Source organism: Podarcis filfolensis (assembly GCF_964270895.1).
Source record: "Podarcis filfolensis genome assembly, chromosome: 15".
NCBI lineage: Eukaryota > Metazoa > Chordata > Lepidosauria > Squamata > Lacertidae > Podarcis > Podarcis filfolensis.
The window spans coordinates 1,392,926-1,405,430 of record NC_139618.1 but is presented as its reverse complement, the minus strand read 5'-3'; the positions used below and the strand labels follow the sequence as shown (position 1 = coordinate 1,405,430).

At 47.6% G+C, this 12,505-nt stretch overlaps 1 protein-coding gene across 3 annotated transcripts in view; it reads left to right on the top strand.

Annotated features, from left to right (window-relative positions):
• The first annotated feature begins 104 nt into the window (after window positions 1-104).
• The window catches only part of FLOT2 (flotillin 2), a 27,617-nt gene continuing 15,216 nt past the window's right edge, over window positions 105-12,505 (top strand). For 2 of the 3 annotated variants that reach the window (XM_083587864.1, XM_083587863.1), the window contains exons 1-2: window positions 165-320; window positions 9,652-9,733. In XM_083587864.1, coding sequence (XP_083443990.1) covers window positions 272-320; window positions 9,652-9,733 — 131 coding nt within the window. In that variant the 5' untranslated portion in view covers window positions 165-271. Of the gene's footprint in view, window positions 321-9,651; window positions 9,734-12,505 lie in introns of all 3 variants that reach the window. The other variant, XM_083587862.1, reaches the window with a different exon arrangement.

Genomic DNA, 12,505 nt, shown 5'->3' with positions numbered 1-12,505 from the left:
CTCTTCCTCCTCCCTCCGCTCCCCTTTCCCGCTCTTTCCTTTTCCCGCCCACGCTCCCTCTCCCCCCCCCCGCCTCGTACGCGCTTCCTGTGGGCGGAGCCTTCAGGGGCGGGGGAGGAGCCGAGGAAGGAGGCGGTGCGGCAGCTGCCGCTCCTCCCGAAGATTCCCCCCGACCCGTTAATCGGGCGGAGCGCAGTGCGCGTGCGCGGTGGTGGTGGTGGTCGGTGGGAGGGGGCGGGCTGCTGCTTGGCGTTGGCTGGGTCGAGTCGCCATGGGCAACTGCCACACGGTGGGGCCCAACGAGGCCCTCGTCGTGTCAGGTAAGGAGACCAAGGGGGGAGTGTGAGGGGGGGCTTGCTTTCCTCAAGGGGGGGGAGGGACGCTGAGGCCCCCCCTCCCTCCGCAGCTCGTCGTCTGCCTTGAAGGTCTGCCTCGCCCTCTTCTTCTTCCTTCCTGCTGTTCTCCTTCCTCCCTGGGGGGGGTCCTCCTCCTTGAATTGGGTGAGGCCTGGGAGGGGGGGCTTTATCCCTCCCCTCTGTGGGGACACATGTAGGACACACAGACAGACAGACACACACACATACACACACACGCACACACACGTGTATGCCTGCATGCACACAGCGCTCTCTGACACGGGAGCGGACAGGTACGCAGAGATTTCTCTTGCACAAGCACACACGCGCATCTATCCCAGGCACACGGAGATCTCCCTGTTACACAAACGGCACAGCATGTACAAATGCGCAGGTGTCTCTCGCACAGAGAGGGCACGCACACATAGATTTTTTTCCCACGCCTGCACACGGATGGGTAGACGGCACACACGGATCTCTCGCGCCAACAGCACAGCACGCGTTTACACAGAGATTTCTCTTATGCACCCACCTACAGAACACACGCAGAGATTGCTTATGCAAACAACATAGAGCCCATACACACAGAGCTCTCTCTTACGCCTGCACACACATTACAAACACATCTCTCTTACAGACACACAATGATCTCTCTCTTACACGTATTGCACACATTCACAGATATATATATCATGCACATATAGGTATATCACATCTCTCCTGTGCACATTTATTTATATCGTATATATGCTATGTTTGCAGCCACAGAAAGAGTGTTATTTACATATACAAAGATATTTCTCTCTTGTACACCCCCCATAAATATATACTCATGTACATAAACACAAAAGTATGCAGAGATCTCTCTTAACACAGGGAGACACCATTTGTGGCATTTATATACCGCCTAATATGGGGGGGGGGAGAGACAAACCCACAACCTACACAATAGTCTTGTTTGTGGCACCTTAAAGACCAACAACTCTTATTATGGCATAAGATTATTTGTTGGTTTTGCTGCAACAAAAATGAACACCCTGTGTCTCTGGAAAACATGCACACATATTTTCCTTGCCACTTAGTCTCTGTCCTAAAAAAAAGTGTACAGTTCTTTAGAAATTTGAAATTAGCCTTAATATTAATGATATCACACACACAACCCACCTTGTACAGCACGGAGCTCCCCACAAGGCCTTGGGTTTTTGTTTATGAATAATAATCACAACAGTGACACAATGTGTCCCACCGGGTCTATAGTGCTTGGACTGAGCATTAGCTGGTTTGCATTCAGTTAAGCTCCCATCCGCTCCTGACACAAACTGCAAAATTAGTTAGAGATCCATTTCTCGGTGATTTGAACTTCTCTTAAGAAAATGGTGCTGAATGCTTCTTGTTTTCATCTGAGGCGTATTAAAGTGGGCAGGTGCTTTTGCTTGATGGGAAACAGTTGTATGAAAATGCAACTTAGATTGATTGTATTTGTGCATCTCCTGAAATGTTTTCTTCCTGGTTCATGAGGATCCTGCAAAATACGTGATTTGTAGCCCAGTAAGTTATCTTCAGGAAAAAGAAGGTGTGAGCTGCTGTGATTACAATTGGAAGAGGCCAGTTCAGCTCATAAAAGCGGCCAGGGTGTGTGTGTCGGTGGTGGGAGCCTCCACCTCCCTTGAGAGCCTCCATTCTCCCTTTTATTACTGTCTCAGTGTAGCCAAAGCTACTGCAGTAGATGGAAAATCATTCTGGGGAAAACATAGCGCTCTTAATAACCACCACACCCTCCTGCTTTTTTCTGTTTGGGAAGGAAATGGCCTCGAGTGGTCTGGAAAGAAAATATGGAATATAACATGAACATGGGCAGAGTGTGTCTTCCATGAACCTTGGCTGTGCAGGTTAATCCTGTTACAGACACGGAATCACAGAATTGTAGAGGTGGAAGGGACCCCGAGGGTCATCTAGTCCAACCCCTTGCAATGCAGGAATCATCAGAGCTAAAGAATCCCTGGCAGGTGCTGAATGCTTCCTGTTTTCATCTGAGGATCTGCCTACTGAGTCAAGCCACTAATCCTCTGCCTAGTGTTGTCTACTCTGACTGGCAGCAGCTCTTCCAGGGTCTTGGGCAACTGCGGATCTTCCACTGTCTCTGCTCCCTGGTATGTTTTTAACTGGAGAATCAGGGGATTGAACCCGGGACCTTCTCCAGGCAAAGCAGGTGCTCTGCTGCTGAGCTACTGTCCTTCCTTGCCTGCTTGGAAGTTCTGATAGGCAGGGAGAACCCCACCCCTGCCTAGACTTCGGACGGGAACAGTGTGGGATGGAAATACACCAGCATTAGCTTTTAGCATTTTATATACCATGTTCCAGAGCACTCAAACCACGTGTTGTATGTAGTCCTTGTAATCCTCCCAACAGTTCTGTAATGTAGAGCAGTACAATTCTCCCAAATTGTAGACGTGGGGACTGAGAGTTGAGTAGATGTTCTCTGAGTTCATGACCCAGAGGCTTCCCTCATTTCACATATTTCCGTAGAACATCAACTTCCCACTAGTAGCCTCTTTCACATGGAAAATAAAACCTTAGGCTGTACAAATACCTGTTTAATCTGATGCTTTATAATTGCACTCCTCTTAAACTTAATTACACCTGAAGGAGCGTCTCCACCCCCATCATTCAGCCTGGACACTGAGGTCCAACTCCAAGGGCCTTCTAACAGTTCCCTCGCTGCAAGAAGTGAACTTGCAGGGATCCAGGCAGAGGGGCTTCTCGGTGGTGGCATCTACCCTGTGGAATGCCCTCCCGTCAAATGCAGAGGAGCTAAAGAACTACACAACTTTTAGAAGACATCTGAAGGCAGCCCTGTATCAGGAAGTTTTCAATGTTTGACATTTTTTTATCTTTTTATATGTGCTGGAAGCTGACCAGGTTGGTTGGGAAACCCAGCTAGATAATAAAATTAGTATTTGTTTAAATTATTGTTATTAGCTGGTATTTTCCAGCATAGGAGTAACAAGGCTGACCCCAGTTATCTTGTGTGAATTTATACAGGCATACTAGCATACATTTGTGTTGTCTGCATGCTACCAGCCCTCAAGAGGCATGATCAGTCCTGGATTTTCCCCTCTTGCTCCCCCAGTCTTGTGGCAGGCCGGCTGTGTTCGCAAGTTGTGTTGCCAGCCTGCCCTCGATAGGAGAAAAGGGTGGTCCAAGGGTCTATGGTGTTACTGGACAGCATTTCCCATCTGCTTTCTGGGCACTTTTTGAAATGGGAAGCGTTCTTAGCACTGCAGGATTGGTCCGTGTCCAGCAGCAGATGAATGCAGGCTGTGTTCCTGTGCGTGTCAGGAGGCCTGGAGCCTTGCGAGCAGAAGACTTAATCAAATCGAAACCCCCGAACCTTCTTCCAGTGCCAGAGTCATCCCACCCTGCCCTCTCTCTGCAATGAGGACATGAAGTAATCAACATGCCTCTGATCTGAGTAACCACATCCTGGCCCTCCATATCTTGGATAAGGCCCCATGACTCCGCTACGGGAGTCCTGTGGCTTCCGGCAGGGCCTGGGCCCCAGCACCTCTTCCTCAAGAAATCCAATGGTATAACAAATGAATATAAAAAACTTACACCTAACTAGCAAGTGGCACCAGGAGAACTGTTGCCAGGGAAAGATTTCTGGAGGATTTTTGCTTGTTTAAATCCTACCCCAAAGCATCATAATCAGGGTGAGAGTTGCATTCACCCAGTGCTGACAAGGTACTAACTAACCTATTAGGATGGAATAATTGCTTCCTTCCGTGACAGGGAATGGCTTCCCCAGCTAGTTTTTGTGGCAGGCTGGACTAGGTTTAAACTGAGGCCCCCTTACTAATCTGCAGCCCACCTGTGGCGTGAAGTCTTGCAGTGGAGTGTGTGTGTGTGTCCAGCATTTTCCGATGTTTGCAGGGAATGTCAAGCCCCCGAGACAAGTCCACGATAACCTGGCAGCTGGACTGTTCATGCTGCCTTGTTCTATTTTAACTGCCAAGCAAACAATCTGTGTTTGCTTTGCTGCTTTTGTTGAGGTGTGGGTTGTATCTCTGCTGGTGGCTTAGGGGACTGTTTGCCAAAATTGCTGGCTAGTTTAGCACACCAGCCTGCAGTTGCCCTGAGATGCAGCATGATCACTGCCTGTCTTATTTCTCTGTCTAAATGAGATTAGATGGATGAACCCGTGACCCACTTTGCGTCTGTGCAGGCAGCCTGTTGCCAAAATTCCCGTTAGCTTGTAAGGAAGGACAGGCCGTTGTGCAACAGCCTTTCTCTGGAGAGAGGTGGGCTCCTTTCCAACAGCTGCTATCTTTTCGGGAATCAGGATTCCTTTTGCCAAGACTTAGCAGCAGAGAGGGAGGAGCAGCCTCTGTTTTGCTCTGCTTCCCTTCTCCCCCTCCAAACCCTTGTTTGGGAGAGCTCTCTAGGCGGGGGGGGGGGGGCTTCCTCTCCAAGCCGTGCTCTGCTTCCTTTACATGTCAAGCTGCATGTAATTAGGAGATGTAGTATTTTCAACCCAGGAGGTGAAACCCTTGCTGCTGCATCAAGCGAGTATGCTTTGTTCTTTCCAGCAGCTGTTCAGGTACCTCTGGAAGATCACAAGCGGGTCACCCCCCCCTTGTGTAGTCCCAGATTCCACCACTGTGCCAATTTAGTATGAATAGATTTACAACTAAGCCTTTACTGTCACCCTGTTTGAGAAGAGTTTTCAAAGTTGCATTTCGTAATACAGTGGTACCTCGGGTTACATACGCTTCAGGTTACAGACTCCGCTAACCCAGAAATAGTACCTTGGGTTAAGAACTTTGCTTCAGGATGAGAACAGAAATCGTGCGGTGGTGGCGCAGCAGCTGGAGGCCCCATTAGCTAAAGTGGTGCTTCAGGTTAAGAACAGTTTCAGGTTAAGAACAGACCTCCAGAACAAATTAAGTACTTAACCCAAGGTACCACTGTAAGGCCTAGGGCTGGGCAATACCTGACCAGCTAAACATTGCAATACTGTATACTAGATATATCACAAAGTATAAATATATATATATATATTAGTACAGCTTTGTAATACAGGAAAATGGGTACAAATACCTATAAAGTGGATAAGGGAAACAGAGAGTTAAATACATTTCAAAACAAAACAATACAAAAGAGAAGGATATAAGAAGGACCCCATAAGCTTGTAATAAAGAAAAATGTACATGGTCTCAAGCGTTTCATCGTATGTGAAAATCACAGTCGCAATCATAGTTCTCCTGTGAATATTCACAGATTTAAAGGTATATTTAAAAAAAATAAATTCCAGAATGTCTTTCCATAAGGAAGTTAGTTGACATTCTGTGAATGTGGACCTTGCTGTGCTTGTGTGTGACTCTATAAAAAACAGAGAGTGAGCTGCAAAGTCCTTTTAAATTTATACAAATAGCAGTAGAGAAAGAGAGAGAGAGAGAGAGAGCCTCATCAGTGCTCCAAAATGGCAAAGGAACTGGGATGATCTGCTCATGGTGGTCCCCAGGGGAGGGTTCCTGAGCTCTGGGCACAGAACTGCACCTAATATTTCAGGTTAAAACTGTGGAGTGGAAGGAAAGGAGGACCTTTTTCTTCCTCCCCGCTTCCAGCTATTCCGTGAAGACTGGAGATGAGACCCTCTTAAGAATATTATGGGGGTGGGCAGGGGAAGGACTAGACCATGTGAAAAATGAACAAAATATTTTAGCTGCAGTTCATTCATTTTCAGCGTTGTATTCTTGTTATTAAAAAGTACACCTAGATGTTCCGTTGTTGCGCCCATAACCTCGGTTTAAGGTGCCATTTAACCCCTAGCTTTCATATCTCCGTTTCTAACGTTGTCTCCCAGGATCTCTCGTCTGCTGGCTGCACTTTTCCTTCCATCTGAGCAAATCTGATTACACAGCCAGCAGGGACCTCCCTGAGGCAGAATGAAGAAAACAGCAGCGGGTGTGGCTGGCCAGCTTTTCTCAGTGCCAGTCTCCGCCTCCCTCCCCTCCCCCCAAAATAGCATCATTTGCAACTACACCCCCCAGCAAGATTTTCTGCTTTGGGGTGGAAGAATAACCAGTCCACCTGAATTCTGGCTGCTTTCGCCTTCTGAACTAGCCCCCACCCCTGCTTCTGAGATGAAGTTCTTGCCTGCAGGGCTGCATTTGGCAATGGAGGGGGTTTTTTTTGCAAGTGAATGAACAGCCAGGGGGAGCTCCAGAGTGGTGGGTGCTGAAGGAAAGTGGCTGATTAATGAGCAACTGAGGAAGCTGCCCTCCCTTGAGTCAGACCTACCTCAGTGTTGTCTACACTGGCTGGCAGCAGTGGCTCTCCAGGGTTCCGGGCAGGGTCCATTCCCAACCCTGCCTGGAGATGTCACCGGAGATTGAACCTTGGAGCTTCTGCAGATGATCTGCCGCTGAGCTGCACAAGCCATTCTCCTAAAGTAAGACTCCAGTCCTTTTGTTTCTGAGTAACTCTTGAGCTAGGCCACGCGTCCTTCTCGCTCACTATAGCCTACACTGACCACCAGCAGCTCTCCAGGGTTTCAGACATGGGGTCTCCTTCCAGGAGATGCCACTGGGGATTGAACCTGGCACCTCTCATGCACCGCAGGCACCCTGCCACCGACATCTTGGAGGCCCAGTGGAGTTTTTGGGTTTTTCTCGGGGATTTGGAAAGTTCTAGGTCCCCTTTACTGGATCCTGCAGTCCCTGAGAGCGGGCAGGCTTGCTGTGAAACCACTGGTTCTTCCAGGCCCCTTCTGTTGCCACGGTGGGGTATTGGCATTCAGACTCTTAAAGCACCCAGGTGCCTCCCCATCTCCCACAGGTGCTTCTGGGCTGAATCCTCCGGGATAATTCTGGGCTCCCCGTTGAGGGGCGTGTTAATGCCAAACAGCTCTGAAGGAACAGGGTGTTCACTGTTTGCCGTTGGTTTCCTTGCTTGTTCTGAAGATATTTTATTTCTGTTTTCCTTTGAGAGACGACTGCAATCAATCTGAACGATTGGGCAGAATTGATTCACAAAGGCGTTCAAGGAGTTGGAGATTTGACGGAAGTGCAGGAGTGGAAAGGCGGGGGGGGGGGGATACAATATTCGTTTTACAATCAAACGACCTAATAAAAGCTCCTTCTGGGCCGGGTAGGGACCAGAATGCTTCCTTCCTCCTCTGCTTCCTAAATCTTCCTGAGCTGTGGGGGGCCGTCTGCTGAGGACGGTGTGTTGCAAAACACAGTTGGCAGAGCCCTGAGGTTGAGAAAGTCACAGGCGTGGGTCACACGCAGAGGAATGGGAACTGGCCCAGTTCCCTGCCTGCCTGCCAGAGGAGGAGGAGGAGAGCTTCTGAATGGCTCTGCACCAATTCGGTCATAGGTGATCTCTTGGCTCCCTCTCCTGATTTAATCTTTCCTGCACAGCTGCAGCAGGAAATTGCACTGGGCCTGGGTGGGAGTGTGTGTGATAGAGTGGGGAGTGTCTTATGGTGCCAGCCCCCACCTGCTCCTGTTTCTTATCCATTAAGCTGCATATGGCTATTTCTGAAGTTCTGAGAACTTGCTTTTTAATTTATTTATTTTTTTGAAAAAGTGGAAAGCAAGTTTCTCCTATGGCTGCCAAGACAATGAGAAAATTAAGGGCAGTTGCAGGCAGTTGTGCACCCCCCAACAGAGAAGTTTAAAGTTAAAAAAAAAAAGAAATTTATGTGGATGACTTGTCTGTGAGAAACTCTTGCTGCACCATTTTGTAAGTGGTCACACACCGACTGTGCCCCAGAGGCTCCTGGAGGCCAGCCTTTACAACTGGGATGGCTCCTCTCTCTCTGGATGATGCAGACAACAGTTGCCCCCCTCCAATCTACAGGGATAATTCCCCAAGAATTCTCAAATATTATAGAAAGAGGCTCTGAGATTATACCTGCCCGCTCCTTTAGTATCATTAGGTGCAGCTCATCAGGCCCTGGAGATTTGAATTCATTTAAAGTAGCTAGGTGTTCCCTCACTACCTATTTTCCTATCGTGGGCTGCAGCTCCCTCCTTCCATTGTTTATCCTATTATCCCCAGATTGGGCACTGCTTTCCTTTTGGGTGTAGACAGAGGCAAAGTAGGTGTTGAACTGTTCCACCTTCACCCAATAGCTTTTTTTCCATTTTCTGCATGCAGAGGAGCTACCGCTTGCTTGTTCCTCTTGCTTCAGACATAGCTAGTGAAACCTTTTGTTACTGTTTTCAGCCTCTCTTGCAAGCCTGAGCTCATTCTGAGCTTTGGCTGCCTGACCTTCTCTCTGCAACTGTTGGCTACTCCTGTATACTCTTCCTTTGCAATTATATGTTATTGAATTATGCCTAGCAGAGAGGAAGTAGATAGAGAAGAGCTTTTCTCCCTTATAAGACTGGAACTTGTGGGCATCCCATGAAGCCGAACGTTGAAAGATTCAGGACAGAGAAAAGAAAGGCCTTCTTCACACAGCACGTAGTTCAACTGTGAAAAACAATGTTTGCCACAAACTTGGATGACTTTAAAAGGTGGTTGGACAGATCCATGGGGGAGAGGGCTGGATGACTATTAGCCTGAGTGCCCTGTCTCCACAACTGGAGACTGCAGTGCTTCTGAATATAAGTTGCTGGAAACTGCAGGAGGGGAGAGAACTCTGGTCATAGAATCATAGAGTTGGAGGGAACACCAGAGGTCATCTAGTCCAACCCCCTGCAATGCAGGAATCATAGCTAAAGCATCCCTGATAGATGACCCTCCAACCTGTGTTCAAAAACCTCCAGTGAAGCAGAGTCCACCACCTTCCATGGACCAATCGGACTGGCTTCCGAAAGGGCAGCTTCCTATTTTCCTTTATTTATGATCATGAGGACTAGAATCTTAGGACAGCAAAGGAGAGGGCTCTGGTGTGCTCAAGTCCTGCTTGCGGACTTCCCACCGGGGCATCTCTTTGGACCACTGGGAGGACAGGATCCTGGACTAGCGGGTCCATTGGCCTGAGCTCTCAAGCTCTCCTTATGCCCTTTTCGATTTACAAAGAACGAGATGCTTACAATCTGGAAATGCAGGCAGATGGAAGGGGACAGAAATGGAGGCAGGGTTTAAACAGGCGAGCGGGTGTGCAGCAGTTTGACATATCCGGGCTCTGTTGTCATCATATTGGTCATACCATTGCCTTTAGCTTTTCACTACTTTGCTGATTGCCCTGGAAATGCCTCTCCTTTGGAACGGTGGCCATCCTTAATAGACAAAATAAAGCCCCCATTCCCAACCGCTCTCTCTGCTTCCTCTGCAGGTGGTTGCTGCGGTTCGGACGAGAAGCAGTATGTCTACGGGGGCTGGGCCTGGGCCTGGTGGTGCATCTCTGACACGCAGAGGTAAGGAGGGGAGCACCCTCATCGCTGGGGGAGGGGGGCAGGCGGCTTTGTGTCAGGGCCCAGCTAGACGTGACTGTGCTGCTTTCCCACATGCTCCTGTATCAAGTGGCTCCTCATGATTCCCGAAGACCCCCATCTTCCGAGGGCTCCCCTCCCTCTTAAGTTGAGTTGCTGCAGGGCGAAGGGCGAGGTAGCGCCCCCTTGGTTAAAGCTGGCCAGTCGACAGAGTGATACCATTTGGGGAAGGCCCATAGCTCAGCGGTAGAGCATACGCTTTGCAGACAGCGGGTCCCAGGTTCAATTCTGGGGAACTCCAGGTAGGAATGGGACAGATGCTCTGCCTGAAACCTTGAAGAGTCTACCGGTCAGTGTAGACAATACTGAACTAGATGGACCAGTCATCTCACTCAGTATAAGGCGTCTTCCTGCGTATCGTTCTCCACCGCAGGGGGAACAAACACTGTTCTCCCTTCCAATGCCCTTCTGTCACTTCCGTGCTTCTGAATACCAGCTGCAGGAAACAGCAGGAGGGGAGAGTGTTCTTGCACCCGGAGTTCTGCTTGTGGGTTTCCTACTGGAATCTGGTTGGCCCCTGTGAGAACAGGATGCTGCTGTAGATGGGCCATGGGCCTGATCCCGCAGGGCTCTTCTTATGTTATTATGCCCATCTGCTGCCTGAAGCAGCCCCTTCTCTCTTCCCAACAAGGAATGGTGAAAAGCCTCTGGAGCAACTGATTTCAGGCAGAGAGGTTCAGAACCTTTATGCAAACACTTTTTGCTGTTAAACTAATAGCCCCCTTCCAAAAAAAAACCCTCCTTTAACTGTGAAAGGGACAGCATTGTGACAGATGGTCTGTTGCCTCTGGTCAACAGTGCCTTTACTCACACATCTTCCCTGGTTCAAGGGCACTTTGGTCTTAATGATAAAAGTAATGAATGGGAGACATCGTATCTATTTTGGGAACATGTATAGGGACATACAATCTCCAAACTCAGCCAGAAAGGATTTATTTCATACACACTGAGGCCTGCAACCCCCAGAACTTTTCCCCAGCGATCCACTCCATTATGGTAGTTGTGGGGCATTTTGTTAATATTTTAAAGCTGCCACATTTGAGGCACATTCACCCTGCAGCAGATCTGAGCGCTGATTTGCTGTCATGGTTCCTTTCCTTCTCCCTCCACCTCCCTATAATCCAGGAAATTGATTTGTCAGGTAGTTCGTATCACAGAGCTGCCGTTTCTTGGATCCATTTCCTTTGGACCATTTTGGCAAAAAAATAAAACTGTCCTTGAGACCAGCTTAAATTTGTAACCTTGACATGATTCAAATGCCCCCCAAACCACAGGCTTGGACACACTAGTGTTGTTCAAGGCCCATGTAGTGATGTTAAACTCTCGGGAATAATCTTTTGGAGAATATTCTTGATTAATGAGAATATTAGAGAAGACTCATTTAAAATAGGAGAATATTCATTTTAATGCATTGAAAATGATATAATTTTAATAATTGAAAATGGTATAATTAGCTAATATACTTGATAAACAAAACTATATGCATACATATAAAAAGAATCCATTAACATTAAATGTATTATTATATGATAATATATTTCAGTATGTCATTCTCTGGTAAGTGGCCCCTTGTACCATTGAATGGCACTGCAAAAACTTTATTTATTTACTGGCACTAAATAAAAATATAGAAATGTCAACTGTTTAAATCAAGCCCACCTCACATAATTTTAAGTGTATAAAGGTACTTCAAGTGTATAAAGCATTAAAGATACTTTCTGTTAAAAAAAGAAAAACAAAACAAAACACTGTATGGCCAAGGGCATAGAATTGCTAAGAATAAGGTCACACCAAAATAGAAAAAAGGTTATTACATATAGTTGAAATACATACAAATTCAAATGTTCATCAAATTAAATGAATAGCATTTTTAAAACTAAACCCCCCCCCCTGTTTTCTGTAGTTCACATTTCAGAACTGCCAATGGTGAATGACAGTAATGTAACTGAATAAAAAAAAAAATCATCATTCATTACTTACACTGGCAATGTCACAGCTTGACTTATAATTTACTAGATTTTTAAAAAGTGGGTTGTAAAACTGGTTCTGACATTAGAATTTACAGTGTGGAGAATATTCTCCGGAGATTTTCTAGCAGAGAATTTTCTCATTTTCAATAATATTCTCACCTCACCTTACTAGGCCCATGCAGAACTTGCCATGAGAAACAGCATTACGTAGGTAACAACTAGAGCTCAGAGAAGAGGCTGCCTGCTGCAGCTCTGGAGGTTTCCAGGCTCTGGGGTTGCCTCCTTCCATTGCTCCCAGTGAAGAGGCACACTAGAATCATTTGACCTTGGAAGAAGCTTCCCGTTGTATCTCTGTGCAACTCACTGGCCTCAGAACAGAGACTCATGGGTACAGGCCCCTCTCACGAGTGACTGGTTTCTTTCACACGCCGAATCGAAACGTGTTGGATCAAATCCACACCCCCAAATAAAACTCTACCGCTTCTAGCTAAATTGGGGAGGACGCCACCAACTTCCTTCCTTTTGCCTTTGCCCACAATGCAAGAGAAGGAGAGAGAGCCTGGTTGCTGGTTGGCCAGAGGGCAGGAGAGGTGTGCTCTGTGGCCAGCAGGTGATGCTGGGGCAGGTGCATTCCTCAGGTCAGGTGGCCTTCTGCATCTGGGAGACTCCGACCCAGAGGAGGTGTGTTGTGGCATCCTGTGGGCTGGGGCAGATCCCTTTGCCAGCC